Source organism: Sesamum indicum, linkage group LG3 (assembly GCF_000512975.1).
Source record: "Sesamum indicum cultivar Zhongzhi No. 13 linkage group LG3, S_indicum_v1.0, whole genome shotgun sequence".
Lineage (NCBI taxonomy): Eukaryota > Viridiplantae > Streptophyta > Magnoliopsida > Lamiales > Pedaliaceae > Sesamum > Sesamum indicum.
The window spans coordinates 16,570,473-16,590,452 of NC_026147.1; the positions used below are offsets into that span (position 1 = coordinate 16,570,473).

Sequence of the window (19,980 nt, forward strand, 5' to 3'; positions counted from 1 at the left end):
AATGAAGAAAGGAAAGCAATAACGCAGCGGAATATAATGAACTACCGGAAAAACCACCGCAATCGTTGCTGAGAACATCGCCAGCGGAACTACTTCGAGCTTGCTTTCCCTTGCTGTTGGCGGAAGCTTCCATTGCCTTAATTGGCTGCAAGAAGCTCGATCTCGCAGCACCACCACAAATCTCCAGCTTCTTACCTCTACTCCTAAACGCGGCCGCCTTGGAAGGCGTCGACTTGGCGTGTACAGCATCGAAGAAGTCTAACACCGAGGATTTACACAAACCCGGCGTTTGATTACCAAGCGCCGCCATTCTTTTCACTCCTCAAATTCCCAATAACAATATTACCAACTATCCACTTCCTTCACCCCCAAAAACGAGTTTTAAAAAAAAATCATATAAATTGAAATCAAAGAAAAAAAAGATTCCCTCCAATTTATTGCGACAATGCAGCATAGAATTGAATGTGAGGCCCGCTCAGATTGATGGAAATGCCTATTTCATCAGTCACAAACTCCTCGTCTAAATTTCGAAATCCCGCGAATGGTTTCGCAGTATATATAGCATGAAATCGGATTATCACTCAAAGGAGGAAAAAATGGTAAAAATTAAAAACTAGAAGAAAATTGATGATAATGATGTTAAATGTGGGTGCAAGACACATAGGTATCCCACCAGATGCGCCAGAGCGATACTCTCATGCCTCGCCGATTCAAATCATTGGCCTTATTTATCTCCACTTCCACTGTTAAATTTTGTTTTGTCTTTTGATAGATGCATTATAATTACATTAATATTTTAATAAATTAAATAAATATATAGACTCGATTACTATATCAATATAAGGATAACTATATATTTTTTTTATGAAATTTGATCTAATTACACATAAATCTTTATAATTTAGTAAATTATATCTAGCACCCTTTAAAATTTGTTTTAACCTATCAAATAAGTCAATACATTAGTTAAAAAATCACTGAATTTGCTTATATTAAAAAAAAATGAATAATTCCCTGATTTACTTAAAACTAACTTATTGCTGGTTAAACATTTTTTTTCGAACTAAATTATCCTTATAATAGTGAAAATATACGTCATCATATGCATTAACGAGTGAAAACGTACAGTAATAATTTAATTATAAAAAGTTTTATTTGATGTAAATAAATATTTTTTTTATTTTTTTTTTGTATCAGCAAATCACTATAAAAAAAATAAGATTAGTGACAAAAAAAATTAGGTGACAGTTTTAATGTTATCACTAATTATATTTATTTAGTGACAAAAATATTTATGATCAAATTACCTTAATATATTTTCACGCGTTAATGCATGTGAGAGGTATATTTTCACTGTTATAAGGGTAGCTTAGACGAAAAAAAAAAAAGAATTATTTAACCTACAATAAGTCAGTAATAAATCATCGAGTGCAAATATCAATTTTCATTCAATTTTTTTATTAGAGGATGTTTGGGTAAGCTTATAAGCTTCTCAAAGCATCTCATAAGATGTTTGAGAGCTTGTAAGCTCTAAATATTTATTTGGCTATTATTTTTTTAAAGAACTTATAAGACTTCAAAATAAGATGTTTTGGGTCTTATTAGCTTTTTAAAAAAAAGTTAAATTTTCTACCTTTTTTTTATAAGATCTTATAAGTTATATAAAAATAAGTATAAAACAAAAATATTCCCAACTTATACAGTTACACACACACTCCTCACTCTCTCTCTCTAAAAAAACACACACACATACTCTCTAGCCTTGAGAGAATTTTTTTTGCTATTTTATTTAATTTTCTAATATTCGAAAAAGATAAAAATACTTATTATTTAATAAAAAATTATTATAGTTAAATAACATAAGATTGATATTGATATTATATATACTGAAAAATATAAATTCAAGACATTATAAATTATTATTCGACTATAATAATGTATATTCAAACTATACCCATTTTTATATTTTGACATCTAATTTTTTTTCTTTTTGTCAATTTACCATGTCAACTATATGAAATTTGCACTTTGCCGTATATGAGGAGTTTTTTTGATAGAAAAGCATCACATGCTGTGCAAATATGAAATTATCACATCACATAACCCTTAAATATGACATATGCACTGCATATGATTTTTCAGTTCATCTACAAGGGCATTTTCGTCAATTCACCACAAGAAATAAATAAAAACTTAACGGATTTGACTATTATTAAACGATCGTTAAAAATCAGGAGGTATTGGTAATTTTCAAGGATGTCGTTGTAATCTATCCTTTTATTAAATGTGACATCGATTAATAAATGCTATATGATAAAATTAATATTGAAAAAATTAAGCCCATTAATTACCACTATATATATTTACTACAATTTTCAGTCAAGTTTGATTTGTAAAAGACGTGCACCACAAGCGATGCAAAAATGAAGTGTCAATGTCACCTCCTTTAATTTGCACTTAATTAATCATGAAATATTGCAAGACCAATGTCAACAACTTTTTCTTAATACATATATACATATATTGGGCGGCTTCGATTCTGAGCAATTTTTAAGAGTAATATAAATTAGCAATTTTCATGTAAGTGGAGAAATAATTAAACTAAAAAATCATTAAAAATTAAAGTGATTATTTCTTGCTAATTCAACTAATAAAATGTAGGTAGAAGGAGAATAGTACTAATAAAAACAACCCTTAAATAATGCTCCCACTAGATAATATAATATTTTAATTCATACACAATAAATAAACTTGCATGATTGTCAAGCAAAAAAAAAACAACAATTTAATTTATAGTTTTCTAGATTATAGTAATAGATAATATAGCAAAAAAAGATCTGAAATATTAAGTATGCGAAACTGCAAATTATTAGGGTTAAAAATTTTAAATTATTTAAAAATCCTAATATCAATTGTAGACGCGTAATTTTAAAAATAAATTAAAAAGTATAAATTTGAGTTACATTATTATAATGAGGATAAAATAGTTTAAATATATTTTTTTTTTTAAAAAAAAATGCCAAAGCACTCTACGGAAACTAAACTCTGTAAATCACGAGCCGGGCCAAACACTTACGGAAACTAAACTCTCTACATCTTTTATTTTTATTCAGCAAAATTCGCATACTAAAATATTCAAATGCTAACATTTATTTTGCATATTCCCTTTTATAAAAGCCCGTCATTTTGGATGGAATTAATTGGAGCAGAGCATTGTTTATCCATCACATTATTATTATTATTATTATTAAAATAATTGGAAGTGATAGAAAGTTCGGATAGATCCTAAATACGTACTTATATTCAGCGACGCTGATTGATTGATCTGAATAGTTATACTTATTATATAATTAATTCGATTCCATCGAAATTGATTAATCTGAATAAAACTTTCTCCGCACATAGACAATGTGTTACCAATAAATAGAATGAAGGTGAGGCAGCAGCAGAAGGAGAAGAAGCTACTACTGCATATATAAACAAACTAACTCTTTACTGGACAAAACATGCAATGTAGATGAGCTACGACTGTGAGCTACTGCGCTTCTGAAAAGCTTCATCCTTCTTTATTATCAAAATACCCTCATTCCCACACACACTCTTCTCTAACTCCATAGACCCTTTTCTCTCCCACTTCTTCTTCTGCAAACCCAAAGCACTCTTCAATCCGCTCATCAATCTCTGACCAAACCTTTTCCCCACGCTCCGGCTCCCGTCTTCCGCCCTGCCTTTCCTGCTCACGTCTCTATAACTCAACGAAGAGACAGAACCCATCTGCCCCCTTTCGATCTTGTTGCTCGACTCAGAGCTGAGCCGGAAGCTTGCGGATCGTCCCGACTCGATTCTGTTCCTGATACTCTCTGATTCGCTTAAGACTTTTCTCATTCCACTCAGCTCCTTCTCCAGCGTCTGGATGCGCGAGTTTGTCGCGCTCATGATGGCCTTGATCTGCGCTACTTGCCGGAGGGCTGCGTCCCGCTCCAGGATGGCGCCTAGGGTAACGGCGTCGTGTTTCTCGTGCTTGCTCTGGTGGATGCGGCGATCGGCTGCGGAGATGATGGAGTGGCGAGTGTTTAGCTGCTCGACGAACATGGCTTGGACGACGAACCTCATCGGCATTCTGGGGTTCTGGACTGCGTGCATCAGGAGTTGGGGGGATAGTATGCTGCAATCTACGTAGTTGCACATTTGGATTTTCTCATCTTCGGACACTTTTGCAATGTTTTCCTGCACAGTGAGCATTACATGTGAGCAAAGCTTAATAGTTGCATCTTTCCGGATCATATGTATTTTTGTTCTATAATTTAGATAATATAAGGTTTTCATTCTTTAATTTTTCATAATAGTATTTTGATTTTGGTTTTATATCTTTTTAATTTTTTGATATTTCAATGCTTTTGTTCATTGGAGTTTACGACTACCGTAATTAATTGTTATTATGAAAAAAATAGCTATAATAAATAATTATTGACAATAATTAAAAGACATGAATGTTTTTGCCATGGTAAATAAAGTAACTTTTCACATTTATTTTATTTAGCTACAACTTTTAGTCAATAACAGTAAAATGTGTAATTTTTTTTCTTGTCTTACATATTAATAATTGTACTAACAATTAATTGCTAACTATTAATCGTTAATAATTTGACAGCTTTTTAGTACAATGAGGTGTCAAGTATTTTAAAATCTCAATGTTATCACTCGAACAACATTGTTGCTATGACATTATTTGATTTAATATACGACCAAAATTCTATGTCATCAATATTATAGTACTTGCATGCATTAATAAAAGAGATAATTACACTCTCCTCTCATGAGATTTAGTATAATTACACGTAAATTTTTTATAGTTCAAAAATATTATATCTAGCACCCCTTATGTTTGTTCTATCTAACAATTAAATTCCTCCATTAGTCAAAATTCATTTAAGTTGTTGATATTAACAAAAAGAATAAAAAATAAATCTATATTTACCACCGAATGATTTATTGCAGGCCATATGAATTTTTTAATGATCAAATAACTCTCATACGTTTTCATGCATTAATGTATGTAAAGATGGTATCTCTTCATTGTTAGAAGAATAGTTTAGTTGGAAAAAAATTATTTAATTTGCAATAAGTCAGTAATAAATCAATCGATAATAAATATCAATTTTCATTCAAATTTTTGTTAATATCAGTCAATTTTGACTAATGTAGGAACTTATTTAATTTATTAGATGGAATCAAACTTTAGAAGTATTAAATCTAATTTTTCAAACCACATGAAGTTTAAGTGTAATTACACCAAACCTTAGGAGATGAGAGTGTAATTATCCCTTAATAAATAATAAGTAAATTACAATGGACTTGCTAGATATGTGTCATAATTATAATTATTCATGCTATGTTTAAAATACTTTAAATACATTTATGGTATTAATAGTCGTTTAACAAATTCATAACAACCTAGATGTAAGAGATATCTGTTAGATGGTCCATAATTTTAAATAAATATTTATAATTTTTTAAATAACAACAAAAAAATATCTTGAATTATAATAAAACTTAAGAAAGTTGATTGTAATTTAACTTAAAACAATCCTTATACTTCAATTATAAATCAAAATTGAAAAACGGACATAGCCATACCTTGAGATAAATGTCAATGATTCTGTAAAGAAGGTCGTGACAGTCCGTCAACCGTTGACTCGCTGACTGCAAAACCACCTGTAAATCCCCAACAGGCACACTCTTCACGTCGTCCAAGCAGCTCACCTCGCCGTCGGCTCCCGCCGCCACACTCAACGCCTCAATGCACCTGCTGACACACGACGCCCCCGAGTACGCTTCCGTCTTCTGCTGCAAGCTCTCTTCCCCAGCCGTACCGCCAGTCTCCGTCATGCCGAGCAACTCCGCCGCCGTGCGAAGCGCCGCGATGTTGAACGGCGTTATAGCGACGTGGTTTCCGTAACAGAAATCCGTTACCAAGGAGAAGGTTTGAGCCGTTATATTCAACGGCGGAGAGAGGGTTATTTCGGGGAATTCACTCAGCTGCCGTTTCAAGTAAGCACTCCTCGCTATCAATGCCTCCTGTGAAATACAGTAAATGCAACATTACTTTTCATTTATACCGAAAACAACCCTTCATTGCACACTTATTTAGGTTAACGAACTAACGATAGAGATTTAAATATTTATTGCAGGAATTTTATCAACATATTTCTTAGAAAATACATAACTGAAAATTCAGGGGGAAAAAAAAAGAGATGAAAGTTATCTAAATTCGGCCCGCGTGGCATTTTTCTTATATAGATCGAGTGTGAAAATTCAAATAACTTCAATCATATCATAGCAGTTGTCTAACCCTGTATTTGCTCGTTTCAATTCGATCTGTATAAGAATTTTTTTAAAATTACAAAGATTAAAATTGAAAATTTGTAAGCAGAGAAACCTACATTATGCTGGTTTGGCATAATTTACATTACCTATGATTTTCAGACGTAATTCATGTGAGAAAAATTTATTTTAATATGTAAAGAAATAATTTTGGGTTGAATTAAATTGCATTTTTGCATCCTATAAATTACTAAAAATGCTAATTTCTAAATAATCTTGGTGAAACATGGTGGTGGGGGGGGGGGGGGCATTGGTTTTGTCACTTTAGCCGTACATGACAGTGGCCCTCTAATGTACGTACAGGTAAAACAAGAAATCAAAAATCATTTCATGATGAGAAATTAAAATACACTTCAGATTTAAAAATAAAAAAATTAAATTTAAATCAAGAGAGAATGATCACGAAAGAAAGAAAATAAATAAATACCTTGTGAAGGTGGAAAGAGGAGTTGTGGACATGTATAACGACGTCTGGATCATGGCTGAGGCTGAGGGAAATTAAGATCGTAGTGTCAGGGAAAGATGAAGAGATCTGGAATAAAGTAGAAGAAGAAGAAGAAGGGTTGTACGTACCATGATTTGAGTTGGGTTTGATTGGGTGTGGTGGGTTCGAGGGAGGGCATGGTGGAAGATGAAGATGAATATGATGATGAATGTTGATCTTCTTCTTCATAGATAGTTCCCACAATTCCCAGTTCATTCCACCCTCTCACACCCAATTCCATCTTCTTCTCTCTTCCCTTCCCTTCACAAAATCCTCCTCCTTGGGTGTTGGGTTTTAATAATAAATGGTGTTGATATAGTTTCCTTTGTAGGGTGGGGAGTGAAGAAGAAATTCCCTGTTTGGTTTTGATTCTGGTGTTGGTGCATTAACTGTGTGCATGTGGAGAATCATAAATGTTACCCCCACCCCACCCTTTATTCAATTCATTCCTTTCCTCTCCTCTCAATTTAAATCCTCTCAACATCAAATTTAAATTCACTGTTTGTTTTAGTTTCAAATATTTTATGAGATGTTCAAATTTTAACAACTAAGAGATTGATTTTATAAAATAAAAATATATATATATTATGAATTTATAAGCTTTTCATGAATTTTGATATTCTTCTTTTGGAAAAATGAGCTCGTAATGTCCAAAATGAGATTTTTAAAACTATTCCAAGTTATTTTTCTATTTTAACAAATTCCTCCAATTATTGCAAAATTCAATGACCAACATTTATAAATTTCATAATTTTTATTTTATTTCTATATTTCAAAAATTGAGATAAAATTTAGTATTTTATAGACACGTGAATTTATAAATTATTTCTTACGTATAATTATATCTACACCTCTTCATCTATAATTTATTTACATAAACTACTACACATACAATCCGTAAAATCGTCAATAATATTTATACAAACTATCCATTTATTTTAAGAAACTACACATACACATATAAAAACATTTATATCATTATGCAAATTATCTTTATTTTTTTATTGTTAGGAATAGTTTTTATACTTACTTAAAATATATAGATAATTTGTGTAAATAAATTATAGATCGAAAGAATATAAATGTAATTATTTTTAATTTTAAGATAAAATCTAGTATTTTATAAGACGTATAAAACTATATATATTTATTTAAAGGAATTTAAAATCAAACAAACAACCAATCAATGGGTATAGCTCAGTTAACCCAACTTTATGCATAATATGTTATTTTTACTGCATAGTATATATTAATTAAATTTAATTTGTTTAATATTATTAATCAAAATATAATTATTATAATAATTTGTATTAGATATTAGTATCGGATAAAAAATATACATAAAAAAACAAACAAACAAGCCTTAATCGATGAATAGGAAAGGCCATTTTAACAGGAGGCGGGATGAAACGCCCGTTTGAAACCATTGATTTGATTGACGTACCATCATAATTTGCCAGGTTTGCTTGTCAGTTTTGCGCCCACCCACACATCAGGTTAAATTCAGCTAGTTTTACCGGCACATAGCCCACAAATTCTTTCTACATCTCTCCTTTTTTTTTTTTTCTTTATATAAAAATATATAATTATATTAATATTTCAATAAATCGGACAATATATTAATCCAATTAATTCATTAATATAATTTAAAAATAATAAAATAAATTATGATAAATTCATATATATAATATAAAAATAAATAACCATATGTCTTTACATCTTTACCTAAGTTTATGATTTCACTACTTTATTTATTACTGAGTGGTACTAGTTTGTGGATGTGGCACTCGTCACTTTACTTCACAAAAACTTGCAAATGTTGTTCTACGCCATTGGATTTTCCATTACACTTGTGCATTCGTATAATATTAATACGTAATCGTCGATAAAATTCTGTTTGAGTGGTGAGGTGGAGGCCTTATAATCAAATGATTTTAGGTTTGAACTTCACAAATAGATATGTAGAGGCTACTTTTCATATTAGTGTCTTATTTCTTTATTTATTTTGAATATATTTGTTGATTTAGAAATATTGATATATTAAATTAGGATTCAAATTTGAATATATTGGATGATATAATAATGAACCGAATATTAGTGATGTATATTAAAAAATATAATCGACATGTATCTCCCTTGAAAAGTATATTGAATGATAATTTAAACTAAAAACACATATTATACGCGTATTATTGTGACATCATTATGTAATACTAACGTGAGATAAAAGATCGATCACTGTTCTACAGAGGGAAACAAATCAATTTAACTTATGAAAATTATTTTATTTGACCTGATTTCATTATATCCAACTAATTATGCAGTACGTATTACTTTACTGGATCTGACAAAGGATGTTTGGGTTGATTTTCCTTCTATGGAAAATAAGAAAAAAAAATATTTTTATTTTCTATAAAATGTTATCCTTTCTTATATTAGTTAACATTTGTGTAAAGTTTGGAAAGTTTTATTAAATGTAATTAGAACTTTCTATCATAATGTTGTGATGTAGTTTAGGTAAAATGTGGAATGCTAATTTAGAGGGTATGATTCATGACTTATCATATCAAAACTTGCTAAACTATTGGATATTTGAAACTCTATGATTAAGAGGTCATGAGTTCGAATTCCATTATTGTGTGGTGAATCGATCTATTTTAATAATTATTATTTAGTTACTACTTTTATAATAATTATTTAATTAACTATACATATTTGATACCGAAATTAACGATATTCATTGTTGATTATTAAATTTATCATATATTTGTAACTAACTAAAAAAATAATAACAAAACTTTCCTGATATTTGAATTTTTGCCAAGAATTTTATTATAATACTAATAAGTAAAATTTTTTTAAAAAGTGTTGCAAAGACTGCAAATTTTATAATCTAACATGAGATAAATTCATGCTACACTTCATATTTTCTATTTTGAATGTACGAGTAATTCCCACATAATTTTTTTTTTAAACATGAGGTATACAACAATTATTTAATGAGCAGATGTGTTAAACACTTGGTGTAGCATCTACAAAATCACCTAATATATATATATACATCAATCCTTTATATTTTTATACTAAATATTGTGGCACATCGTTCCTGCATCAATATAATAAATAAGGGATAATCACTCCCTTTCTATGAGGTTTTATGTAATTATACATAAATCTCATGTGGTTGGAAAATTACATTTAGCATCCGTGATATTTGCTTTCGTCTAATAAATAAGTCCATTCGTTAGTCAAAATTCATTGAGTTTGCTGATAATAACAAAAAAATGAATGAAAATTAATTTTTGCCATTGATTGACTAATTACTGACTTATTGCAGGTCAAATAATTTTTTTCGAACTAAACTACCCTTGTAATGGTGAAGATATACCTTCTCAAATGCATTAACGTGTCAAGACGTATGAGAGTAATTTGGTTATATAAAGATTTATTTGACATGTAATAAGTCAATCGAGGGTTATTATAGATTTTTTCTAATTTTTTTGTTAATAGAGGGACTTATTTGTTAAACAGATGCAAAACTCAGGTGTGCTATATGTAACTTTTCAAAACATAGGGAATTTACGTATAATTATACCGAACCTTAAGGGACGGGGGTGTATATCCCAATAAATAATCTTTCATATTTTAAAATATGCTATAAATAAGAATAAAATATATAACCCAACATCACATTTCCAAAAAAAAAAAAAGAAAGAAAGAAAATAAAATTAACTTAAGAGTATTATAGACACAACAAAAGTATGATGCAGTGGTATCACAAACTATTGTTTGTAAGTAAAAACATCATATAATTTTTTCACTGTAAAATATTTTAAATAAAATTTCCTAATAAGATATGAAGGAAAAGTTTAGCAAGTGTATTATTACATAATTGATAATTCATCAGTTTGCAATTCGTGTGTATCAATTGATGCTCATGTCTTGTCAAATCATTTCTCAAGTTTCTTGAAATTATTGTACTAGTTACTATCTTTGGCTAAGCCCCAATTTTACATGTTGCTTCTATAATAGATTATAAAATGATTAATTATAAAAAAAATAATATTAAAAAAATAATTTTGATGTCTGAATTCATAATTTTATAATTTATTGGCACATCTGGTGGTATCGTATAATTAATCACACAACTACTTTTAAGAACGATATGTTCATCCAATTAGAAATATCGTAAGAGAAGAAGAAGAATGTTACGGTTATTCAAATTCAGATTATAATTAACTACCGAAACGAGCTCATCTTTAAAGGTTAATGAAAAAATATAAAAAATATTTAACGGATTATAATGGGTAATTAAATAAAAAACAAGTGTAATGGGAATATAAATTAAAAATTATAACTTTTATCAACGTGATTTTGATAAAACTTAATTTTAAAATGATTATTGAAAAATTGGTCAAATATTTGATTTGCTCAATGGCAAGGGCACGTACACAAAACCAGAGAGATGCGAATTAAATGGGCTTCATCTGCTAAGTGATCAGAGATCCAAATAGAAACGGCCCAATTCTCCCTAATGGGCCAAAATTAATGTAATGAAGCCCATGCAGCCATATTATAAGAATGCGTGCCCTAGCCCAACACTTACTGGCCCGAAATAAACTTCATGTCAATAGGCAGTCGTTTCGCAACCCACATATTCTTGCTACCGAGCACCGCACTATAAATACCTAAAAACCCTAACCCTTCCCCTCTCCAGTAGCTGCAGCACCCCATCCAGAGCAGAGAAACAGCGGCGAAGATGAAGTACAACCCACGCGTGTCTTCTTCCCGGCGCAAGAGCCGGAAGGCTCACTTCACGGCGCCGTCAAGCGTCCGCCGTGTCCTGATGAGCGCGCCTCTCTCTGGCGACCTCCGGTCCAAGTACAACGTCCGCTCCATGCCGGTCCGCAAGGACGACGAGGTCCAGGTGGTTCGAGGAACCTACAAGGGTCGTGAAGGTAAGGTGGTCCAGGTTTACCGCAAGAAATGGGTTATCCACATCGAGCGCATTACTCGTGAGAAGGTTAATGGCTCCACTGTCAACGTCGGTATTCACCCATCCAAGGTTGTTATCACTAAGCTCCGTCTCGATAAGGATCGTAAATCGCTTCTCGACCGCAAGGCGAAGGGACGAGCCGCTGCCGATAAGGACAAGGGTACTAAGTTTACCGCCGAAGATATTATGCAGACCATTGACTAGTAGGTTGGTTAATTACGCTTGTTTTTGTTTGGTCGTTGTTGGATTTATATTGATGAAGGAAGAGAGAGGAAAACTATGGCATACAATGTTACTTTTGATGGTACTTAAATTTTGTTTTGATATTTGTTTTGTTTCAACGCAATGCCGATAGTCACGATTCATAAATGCTTGACTATTTGTGTTGATTTTTCTGATCGTAGCGATATATATCTTGATGTTGCGCTTTGAATTTCTCAAGTTTGATCTAGTTCTTGGATCTCATAAGTTTGGTTGCTTGATTCGCCGAGTAATTGTAGTGGTTTTCCTCTACTAGCAGTTCTGAAATGGCATTTGAATTTCATTTCTGGGCAATTTGTGTAGGTGGGGGAGGGGGGGTAGTGGAGGTGGTTGTTTTATTTGACCCTTTGGGATAATTTTGGGTAATTTGGAATTCTTTCTCTTTATTGTTATATAGTTAATGGTGAACTGAGTCATATGAATGTATATTTTTAGCAAGTGAACAAAGTTGCCATTTATTGGGGTGCCATTGGCGTTCTTGTTGATAACCTTTGACATAGGCGTGTGATAGTCAAGTATTTTGGCATAGGGAGTTCAACTTGCTGCAATAAAATTTGCTATTTTCAGGATCATAAGGGTTTGAATAATTTATCTACTTAAATTTTAAATTTAAGTTTTTTTGTTTGAATACGCCTTACCAATGCTCTATGCGCTGGGCATGATAGATCAATTGGTCTACCCTCCACCCTGATTTACATTCTCAAGTCTTTCTCCATTACGACCCTGTGAGACCTGTTGCCTCAAGTGCTTTCTAACTTTTGTGATATTGCATTGTGTTAGCTGGCTATAATAATGATCCGAGCAGTTGAATCTTGCGTGCTTTTCTACCCTAAACCGTTCAAAGTTGGTTTTGCAATGAAAGCAGGTTCTTGCTTCAATTCTGTTGATTTTGTCAATGCTTTGCTCCTTTTCCTTTATCTTGTGGGATTTGGGAGTGATAGAACTTGGGAATCATTCTGTGGGCTCATTTTGTTTTCTTCCCCTCTTTCTCTATGCTGTAGTTGGTTTCCCCGGTTTCTCTATGGAAAGTGAAAAGAGTAGTGAAAAAATGAATTTGAATAAGAAATGAATGAGCAGACATTTTCTTAGTCCAATAATGCGTCGTAGTTATTAATACTTTATTCATTTTCCTCTTTCTTTCTTTACTAAAATCTACGATCCAAATATGGCCTTAATTGCAACAAGAATTGCATAGCAGCAGCCAGGCCTTGAGAAAAAAAGGTTGTACCTCCAGTTCATGGTAGAAAAACTATGGTGGTTTTGGGGCATGGTTTATCATTGTATCCCTGATCGCGAACACACGTGCCCGCTCGACTCTTGATTTACATGTAGGTTAAATGCGTGTTTGGACGAGCATCCCCTTAATTGAATTCCTTTCAACTCAATTTAATAGCTCATACTCGTAATATATGCATTCTTGAGCATAGAAGATCACCTTTTTTTCTTGCCAGAGTGAAATAATGATCTAAATCAGCTCATCCGTCTCAGTCGAGTGTAAGATAAAAGTGAGATGACTCACCAGTTACATCTTCTCAGTCTTATCTAAAGTTCTGTTTCAAGTCAATTGAGAACCTATAACATTAGAACGATGTAATTCTCGCTCTAAATCATCTTCCTTTACAAGCCTTTCATCTCTCTTCGAACAATCTTAATATTAAGTCTGTTTTGCAGTTCTTTCAGATTCCCATGTTTTCTTTTCCCCTCTTGAACTAAACTCCCACGGCTGGTTTCTACAGGTCATGCCACTACAAAATCAATCAATTTCTTTTATTCGTCCAAAATTTTGATCACAAGAGATAATGCAGCAAAAGCCAAATGGAAAATAGGAACACAAGGGGAAATGTTACCTTTCTCCTATGCATGAGGGGTCTTGTCTTTCACCCATGCATAAGAAATCTCTGAAGATAAAGCTACAAAACATTGTTCACCCAAGAACTCCAAAGAATATTTTTCATGCTGAAAAGCCTCAACACAAGCTGGAAAACTGAGGAAGAACCACGACCCTCGGATCAGTGCATTTTATGCTTAATCACCTTGTATCTAAAAACAGTAAATTACTGGTAGTTATTTTGCGCTTCCTTCCAGCGCAACCTCAAAACACTCAAAGTGGTTTCAAACTGCATCCAACTGTGGTAAGATGATCTCATGGTTTAAGTGCAAGGGATACGCCGAACCTGGGAGTTCTATCCAAGGCCCTAGTGTCAAATTCACTGGATATAGTTACAAGTGATTTTGGTATGACCTCGTGCTGCAAAACAGCCCCTAGTGTGCCATGATTATTGAGCTTCATTTTCAGGAGCGTCAGACTGTCAATGCCATAAGAACCTCCCACTGTAAATATGTTCTCGTTTGTGGAGAATTTTCTGCTAATCTCTCCCACAGCAGCTGTCCTCTTTAATTGATCCAGGTAGTGTATGTATGATACCTTGATAGTGTCGCCTTTGTCACCCCTACAAGGAGAGAAGGTAAAATTAAGATATCCCACTTTTAAGAGGAATGTGAGAGAAAATACTAAATACATTGTCGACCTACGTAAGAAGATATTAGGACTTACAGAATTACTGAGGCACAGGAATCTGGTTTTGTCACGGTGATGCCTGCAGTATACTTAATCAATTTGCCGGAGGTAGTCTCATAACCTGCTTCTGCACCCAAAGCAAAAGTTGGAGTACCAAGGGTGAGTGAGACATCAACTGGAGGGGCTTGGTTCAGACCAACAGCTGCAGTGAGGGATGCATGAGGGTGAAAGTATTGAAATTCCAGCTGCACGAGCCACAACAAGAGCAAGTTAGAAGAAAAGAAGGCTACTATATCACCTTATGTCATTCAATAAACAGGCAGCAGGCACCTTGCCAGACTCATAATTGGGAAATTTCAGGGTGGCGATAGTTCTTGATGAGGGGACGATATCAGCAACAGCTAGAATAGCTGAGATCTGCCAAAAGAAAAGGATGCATCAGAGAAATGACAATGCCAAAAACTTTGTTTGACATGATAAAAACTTAAGCATCTCACATTGGATTCAGTATCAACTTTGACATCAACGAAGGTATTCTTGTATTTGTACTGGGCTGCAACATCACCAGATGAGTAGCCTCCTTTTTTTGCTGCAGTTGTGGTCAGGGCCTACACTTAGCAGAAAAAGTTAAAAAAGCATAAATAAATTGGTTTAGACTATGAGAAAATATGACGTGGATGAATAATTGTGAACTAACTCATAACACTTGATAATCTTAGCAATTAAATGGGTGATTACTGTGAAATAAGTGGGAAGAAGCAGAGAGAAAATTGAACAGCCATAACTTGAATCCAACCAAGAGGCAAAACACAATCTAACACCAGGTTCTCATGATACTACAGTCATTTTTGCTTAATACATGCTAGGAAAGCTGTCCGCACCAGGTGTCACTCCTTAGCAAATTTAAGTGTACAATGTGTATGTTGCCAATCCCAAATGCTTAATATGGATCTTCCACATATGACAAAATTGGTTCACATGCTTTGCGCTTTATAAAGTCAAAATTGAAAAATGTCGTGTTACTCAACCGCAAGTCAACTACTTAAAATGGATCCTCCAAAATGAACCGAAAGCTCATTCATTTGAGATTACCAGTATCATACGGGGGATTTTCTTTGACCCTCATAGTCAACGAAAAATGGCCAAAGATAATGAGAACCTAACAGGCGTTTGGAATTGTAAAAAAATTAAAAAAAAAGAAAAAAGAGAGAATACAGTAAATTGGAAAGTCAAATTTGATGAACTCTCAACTCGTGACCTTAAAGATCAGCATGCACTAGCGCCGTCATGGCAGCAAATGTTCCCTTTCAATTACCAAGAAGTTTTAGGGAAGGCCATGATCTTATTATAGATGAAAGATATAATGCTGAAGTCAAATGAAAAGTCATCTCTTTGTTCATCCGAAAAGTGACGGGAATCAAGCTTACTTAAGCTTATACAACCAACATTAATAAAGAACTAACAAAAGCAGAGAAAAGGAGGGGTACATGAATACAGCTCATGAGCTTCTTCAAAATATAAAATATCGAGAAGAAATTTTTTGATACAGACAGCGAGATCAAGAATCAAGTACACTAACAGCTCACTGCACACTAGCAATTCTCAAATCCAAATTCAGAAGGTAGTGGGACACAGTAACCTATACAATCAATACCCCAATCACGTTGATACTTTCCTGCTTCCAGTTGCAGCCTAAACAGAGCTGCTAAATCTGGTTACTGCATATCATCGTATCAAATTTTTTTCCTCTCTCGACTGGCTTTACAATAGGGTAGCAAATCTCAAGTGAAAACGCAAACCCTAAGACATGACTCGAAGAAAAACTTACCAAATCAAGAGACAAACTGAAGACATACATAAGAAAACACATGCAAAAACAAGCGAATACTAACACACAAACACAATACAATCAACATATAATGCAAAAGAGTAAAGAAATTGTACCACTCCGGATTCACTGCAGGTGGAGACGGAGAATCTGTGATCGGAGAGGTAGTCTTTCGTCAGCAGATCTACAATTGAAAATCAATACAATGAAATATCCAACAGAAATTACCTATAAAAATGAAACAGAAGAAGAGCACCATAAATCAACGACGGATCGGAAAATTCAACCTTTGGCCTTCTTGCCAATATCTAAGAACAGCCCTGGCCCCTTGCTCATTTTCGCTTCTGATTCGCTCTAAATTTGAAAAGAGAGAGAGAATCGAAAAAATTCACGAAACAGAAATGTCGAGAGAGTGAAGAAGAAGAAGGAGAAGAAATTGGACGAATTGTTTCTGTCGTGGTGAACACCAACAGTGATTTGTGATTAATGACTTTCACGGGCTTGTTCGGACCATTTGTTTAAATACGACGGTCAGGATTCGTTTTGGACGTGTCTCGACTCTCGCGCACTTGTGATCTTGCTTTCCTATCTAGTCTGCGATCTTGCGGTCGATAGAAGAATGGTGATGGTCGTTCCGTGACAGCATTGTCAATATAGAATTTCAGTGTAAAATTTGTGTCAATTTTAGGATTTCTGAAAAAATTCTTATTCAAATCAAATTTAATTTAACTAAATTAATTAAATAATTAATGTATCAAATTTATTATATCATTAATTATTTTTTTAAATAGTAACATAATTCACGATAAATATATTATATTTAATGTATAATTGATTCAAATTTACTCAAATTCAATTATTGAAAGAATTTTTCATGGATTTGTTTATCCCCCCAATGAAACCTTGCTTGAGTTTTGGGCTTGAGGCCTCAAAACTAAAAACTTGCGAGTTCAAGTCCTATGAATGTGAGTTGATAGTCTACTTTTAATAATAACATATTGTTTCTTTGTTGTATTAAATTAGGGGAAAAAAATGTAATTTATTCACCGTGATATGATAAATGAGCACAAAATTCCATATGAAAAATAAAATAACAAATTACTCCATTTATTTTGAGTAATGTAGCAAATTACCCTCCTATCGAAACCATTGAAAGAGGGGGTAATTTGCTTCATTTTTAAAACACGGAGGGATAATTTGCTAATTCTTTTTTCACAGTGGAGTATTTGCTCATTTTATATATTATAGGGATTAATTGCATTTAGCCCCTAAATTAGTAATTTAGTTGAATGTACTGATCTAACATTGAACAATATAGAAAAATAAAGATTTTTATTCTAAATTCTATTTCATTGTAATATACACATATGTATAAAGATGACATCGCATATTTTATTTTAAAAAAAATTATACATGTGAGAACATATATTAAATAAAGTAGAAAATACAATAGAGTTTACAATTAAAAAATTCAATTCGAAATTCGTGACCAGGTTAATAATGTTACAGATCTCATCATTTTACCCACATGTAAGTTTATCAATATATCTTTTTTGCTTTGCTTGTAGAAATAGTAAAGCAAATGTGGAACCCCAAGGATCTATTAGGGCGAATCCATATTGTTCGTTACAATTGTAAAAATTCAAATTTTACAATTGTTCGTTACAATTAAGACTTAAACATTTAAGTGGTAAAATCCATATTTTCTTTATGTGATATTTAAAATATTCAAATAAGTCCCTGTGATAAAAAAAAAAAAAAGATTATATAATCCCCTACAAAATTTAAAAAGGTGGATATTGACTCCTGGTGCTTTTGAACTTGAGTCTTATGTTGCAATGATAAAAATACCCTTTTTGAATCAACGTTTAAATTAAATTTTATCTAAATATGTGGCTCAGATTCAATCATGCTAATAAAAAATTAAAATATATTATTTTAATTCATAGACAATTATATATTTTCATGTATAAATATATTATAGATATATTTATATTTATATGTATATATTCTAATCTAGTTTTCCTCTCCTCCCATATCTCCGTCAGCTAACCACCTTTTGAAGCAAACTTACCACTGTTGGAAAGCTCATCCGACGGTGAGCATTTTGATACCCTAACTCGAGGCCCCCTATCTTCAATCGCTTTTTTCTCCGCCATTGGACCATCTCTCAACGTGATCTTACCATCTTCCCAAAGCTCGTCCAACGACGAACACTTTTATACTTCACCCACTGAAAATCTCCAATCCATTGGCGAGTTGTATCTATTTTTTGCTCTAAAACCCTAACTATCGCCCCCATCTTCTATCGCTTTTTTCTCTGCTGTCCTACCACCTCACGATGCAAGTTTGCCACCGTTGGAAAGCCTTTCAACGACGAGCATTTTTGACACCCCACACACAACCAATCTCTCATCCATCGGTGAGTTATTTCTATTTTTTCGTTTTATATTTTTTAGATTTTTTTATATATATACATATAACTTAAAATTATATTTTTTATATTATATTTTAAAAATATATATAATTTAAGGACAGGGGTCGTTTAGTCATTTAGGGACAAAAAATATTTGTGCAATCTCATATTTAGTGCATGAAATACAATCTTAAAGGAGAGAGGATAATGTCCACCTTTTTAAATTTTATAAGAAGTTATGTAATTTTTGTTTTTTATCATAAGAAATTATTTGAATAGTTTAGATATTACAACAATAATATGAAATTTACCCAACATTTAAGTTGTATGGCCTACAAGATTTGATATGTGAATAACAAGTGAAGTTGTTGTGAGGGCACAATCAAAAATTTGAATTGCACAATTTTAAAAATTTGAGCCACACTCTTGCTGATTTTTATAACTTTGACACAATATTATTACCAAAAAGAATAATTATTATCTTATCCGTTTATTTTATTAAATCAAATTTCATGTTGCACTGTCATTCAATATTTACTCATTGTTTGAAAAATTGGCAACATGAGTTAATAAAAAATAAAAAATTTGGTTCTTGTTAGGTCAGTGATGATATAGACAAGCATCCAACGTTAATATAAGTCCCTTACGCATTTACAGAATTTGCTCTTGTTGAGGTCTTTCTTCTTCTCTATGGTGAAACAACATTTGTCACATTTTATGATAAAATTATTGTCCAGTTTGTCTATTAGGGATATTTCAATAATTTAAGGCTCAATATTTCATTGTAAATATATTAAGTTCAAAATTTTATGTGAGTTGGTGTGCGCGTGGATTGAAAAAAAAATTATTGACCAATTTGATAACTGAGGCATTTTACAAAACATGAAGCATTCTTTCCAATGAGACTGGAACTATTGTGTGTATTCTAACTTAGCGATTTTATTTCTATCAAATAGACCCACATGAAATTACTCTTAGAATTTTCTGGTGGAAAATATATGTATAAGAAAAGTAAGAGTTAATATATAAGGTTGAATTAAATATAATTTATCTTATGTGATATGATAAATGAGCAAAAAAATCCTCATAAAAA

General features: G+C 32.4%; 4 protein-coding genes across 6 annotated transcripts in view; 1 reads left to right on the forward strand and 3 right to left on the reverse strand.

The window, feature by feature from the left end:
- The window catches only part of LOC105158590 (adenylyl-sulfate kinase 3), a 3,331-nt gene extending 2,631 nt beyond the window's left edge, over positions 1 to 700 (reverse strand). The window contains exon 1 of one of the 2 annotated variants that reach the window (XM_011075383.2): positions 46 to 700. In XM_011075383.2, coding sequence (XP_011073685.1) covers positions 46 to 310 — 265 coding nt within the window. In that variant the 5' untranslated portion in view covers positions 311 to 700. The remainder of the gene's footprint in view (positions 1 to 45) is intronic. The other variant, XM_011075384.2, reaches the window with a different exon arrangement.
- Positions 3,453 to 7,233, reverse strand: LOC105158714 (BTB/POZ domain-containing protein At3g49900). The gene is made up of 4 exons (XM_011075555.2): positions 6,958 to 7,233; positions 6,812 to 6,872; positions 5,638 to 6,078; positions 3,453 to 4,227 (listed from the first exon to the last, which is right to left on the reverse strand). The coding sequence occupies exons 1-4, from the start codon at positions 7,107 to 7,109 to the stop codon at positions 3,523 to 3,525; spliced, it is 1,359 nt and encodes a 452-aa protein (XP_011073857.1). The 5' UTR covers positions 7,110 to 7,233; the 3' UTR covers positions 3,453 to 3,522.
- LOC105158592 (60S ribosomal protein L26-1) lies at positions 11,564 to 12,294 on the forward strand. The gene has a single exon (XM_011075387.2). The coding sequence runs from the start codon at positions 11,628 to 11,630 to the stop codon at positions 12,066 to 12,068; it is 441 nt and encodes a 146-aa protein (XP_011073689.1). The 5' UTR covers positions 11,564 to 11,627; the 3' UTR covers positions 12,069 to 12,294.
- Positions 13,584 to 16,966, reverse strand: LOC105158591 (mitochondrial outer membrane protein porin 2-like). 2 transcript variants are annotated; one of them, XR_847524.2, is made up of 7 exons: positions 16,759 to 16,966; positions 16,588 to 16,655; positions 15,141 to 15,251; positions 14,974 to 15,060; positions 14,680 to 14,888; positions 13,973 to 14,575; positions 13,584 to 13,870 (listed from the first exon to the last, which is right to left on the reverse strand). XR_847524.2 is itself a non-coding variant. In XM_011075386.2 (6 exons), the coding sequence occupies exons 1-6, from the start codon at positions 16,805 to 16,807 to the stop codon at positions 14,269 to 14,271; spliced, it is 831 nt and encodes a 276-aa protein (XP_011073688.1). In that variant the 5' UTR covers positions 16,808 to 16,966; the 3' UTR covers positions 13,876 to 14,268. The 2 variants fall into 2 exon arrangements, 1 of the variants encoding a protein (XP_011073688.1); XM_011075386.2 differs by lacking the exon at positions 13,584 to 13,870 and having other exon boundaries at positions 13,876 to 14,575.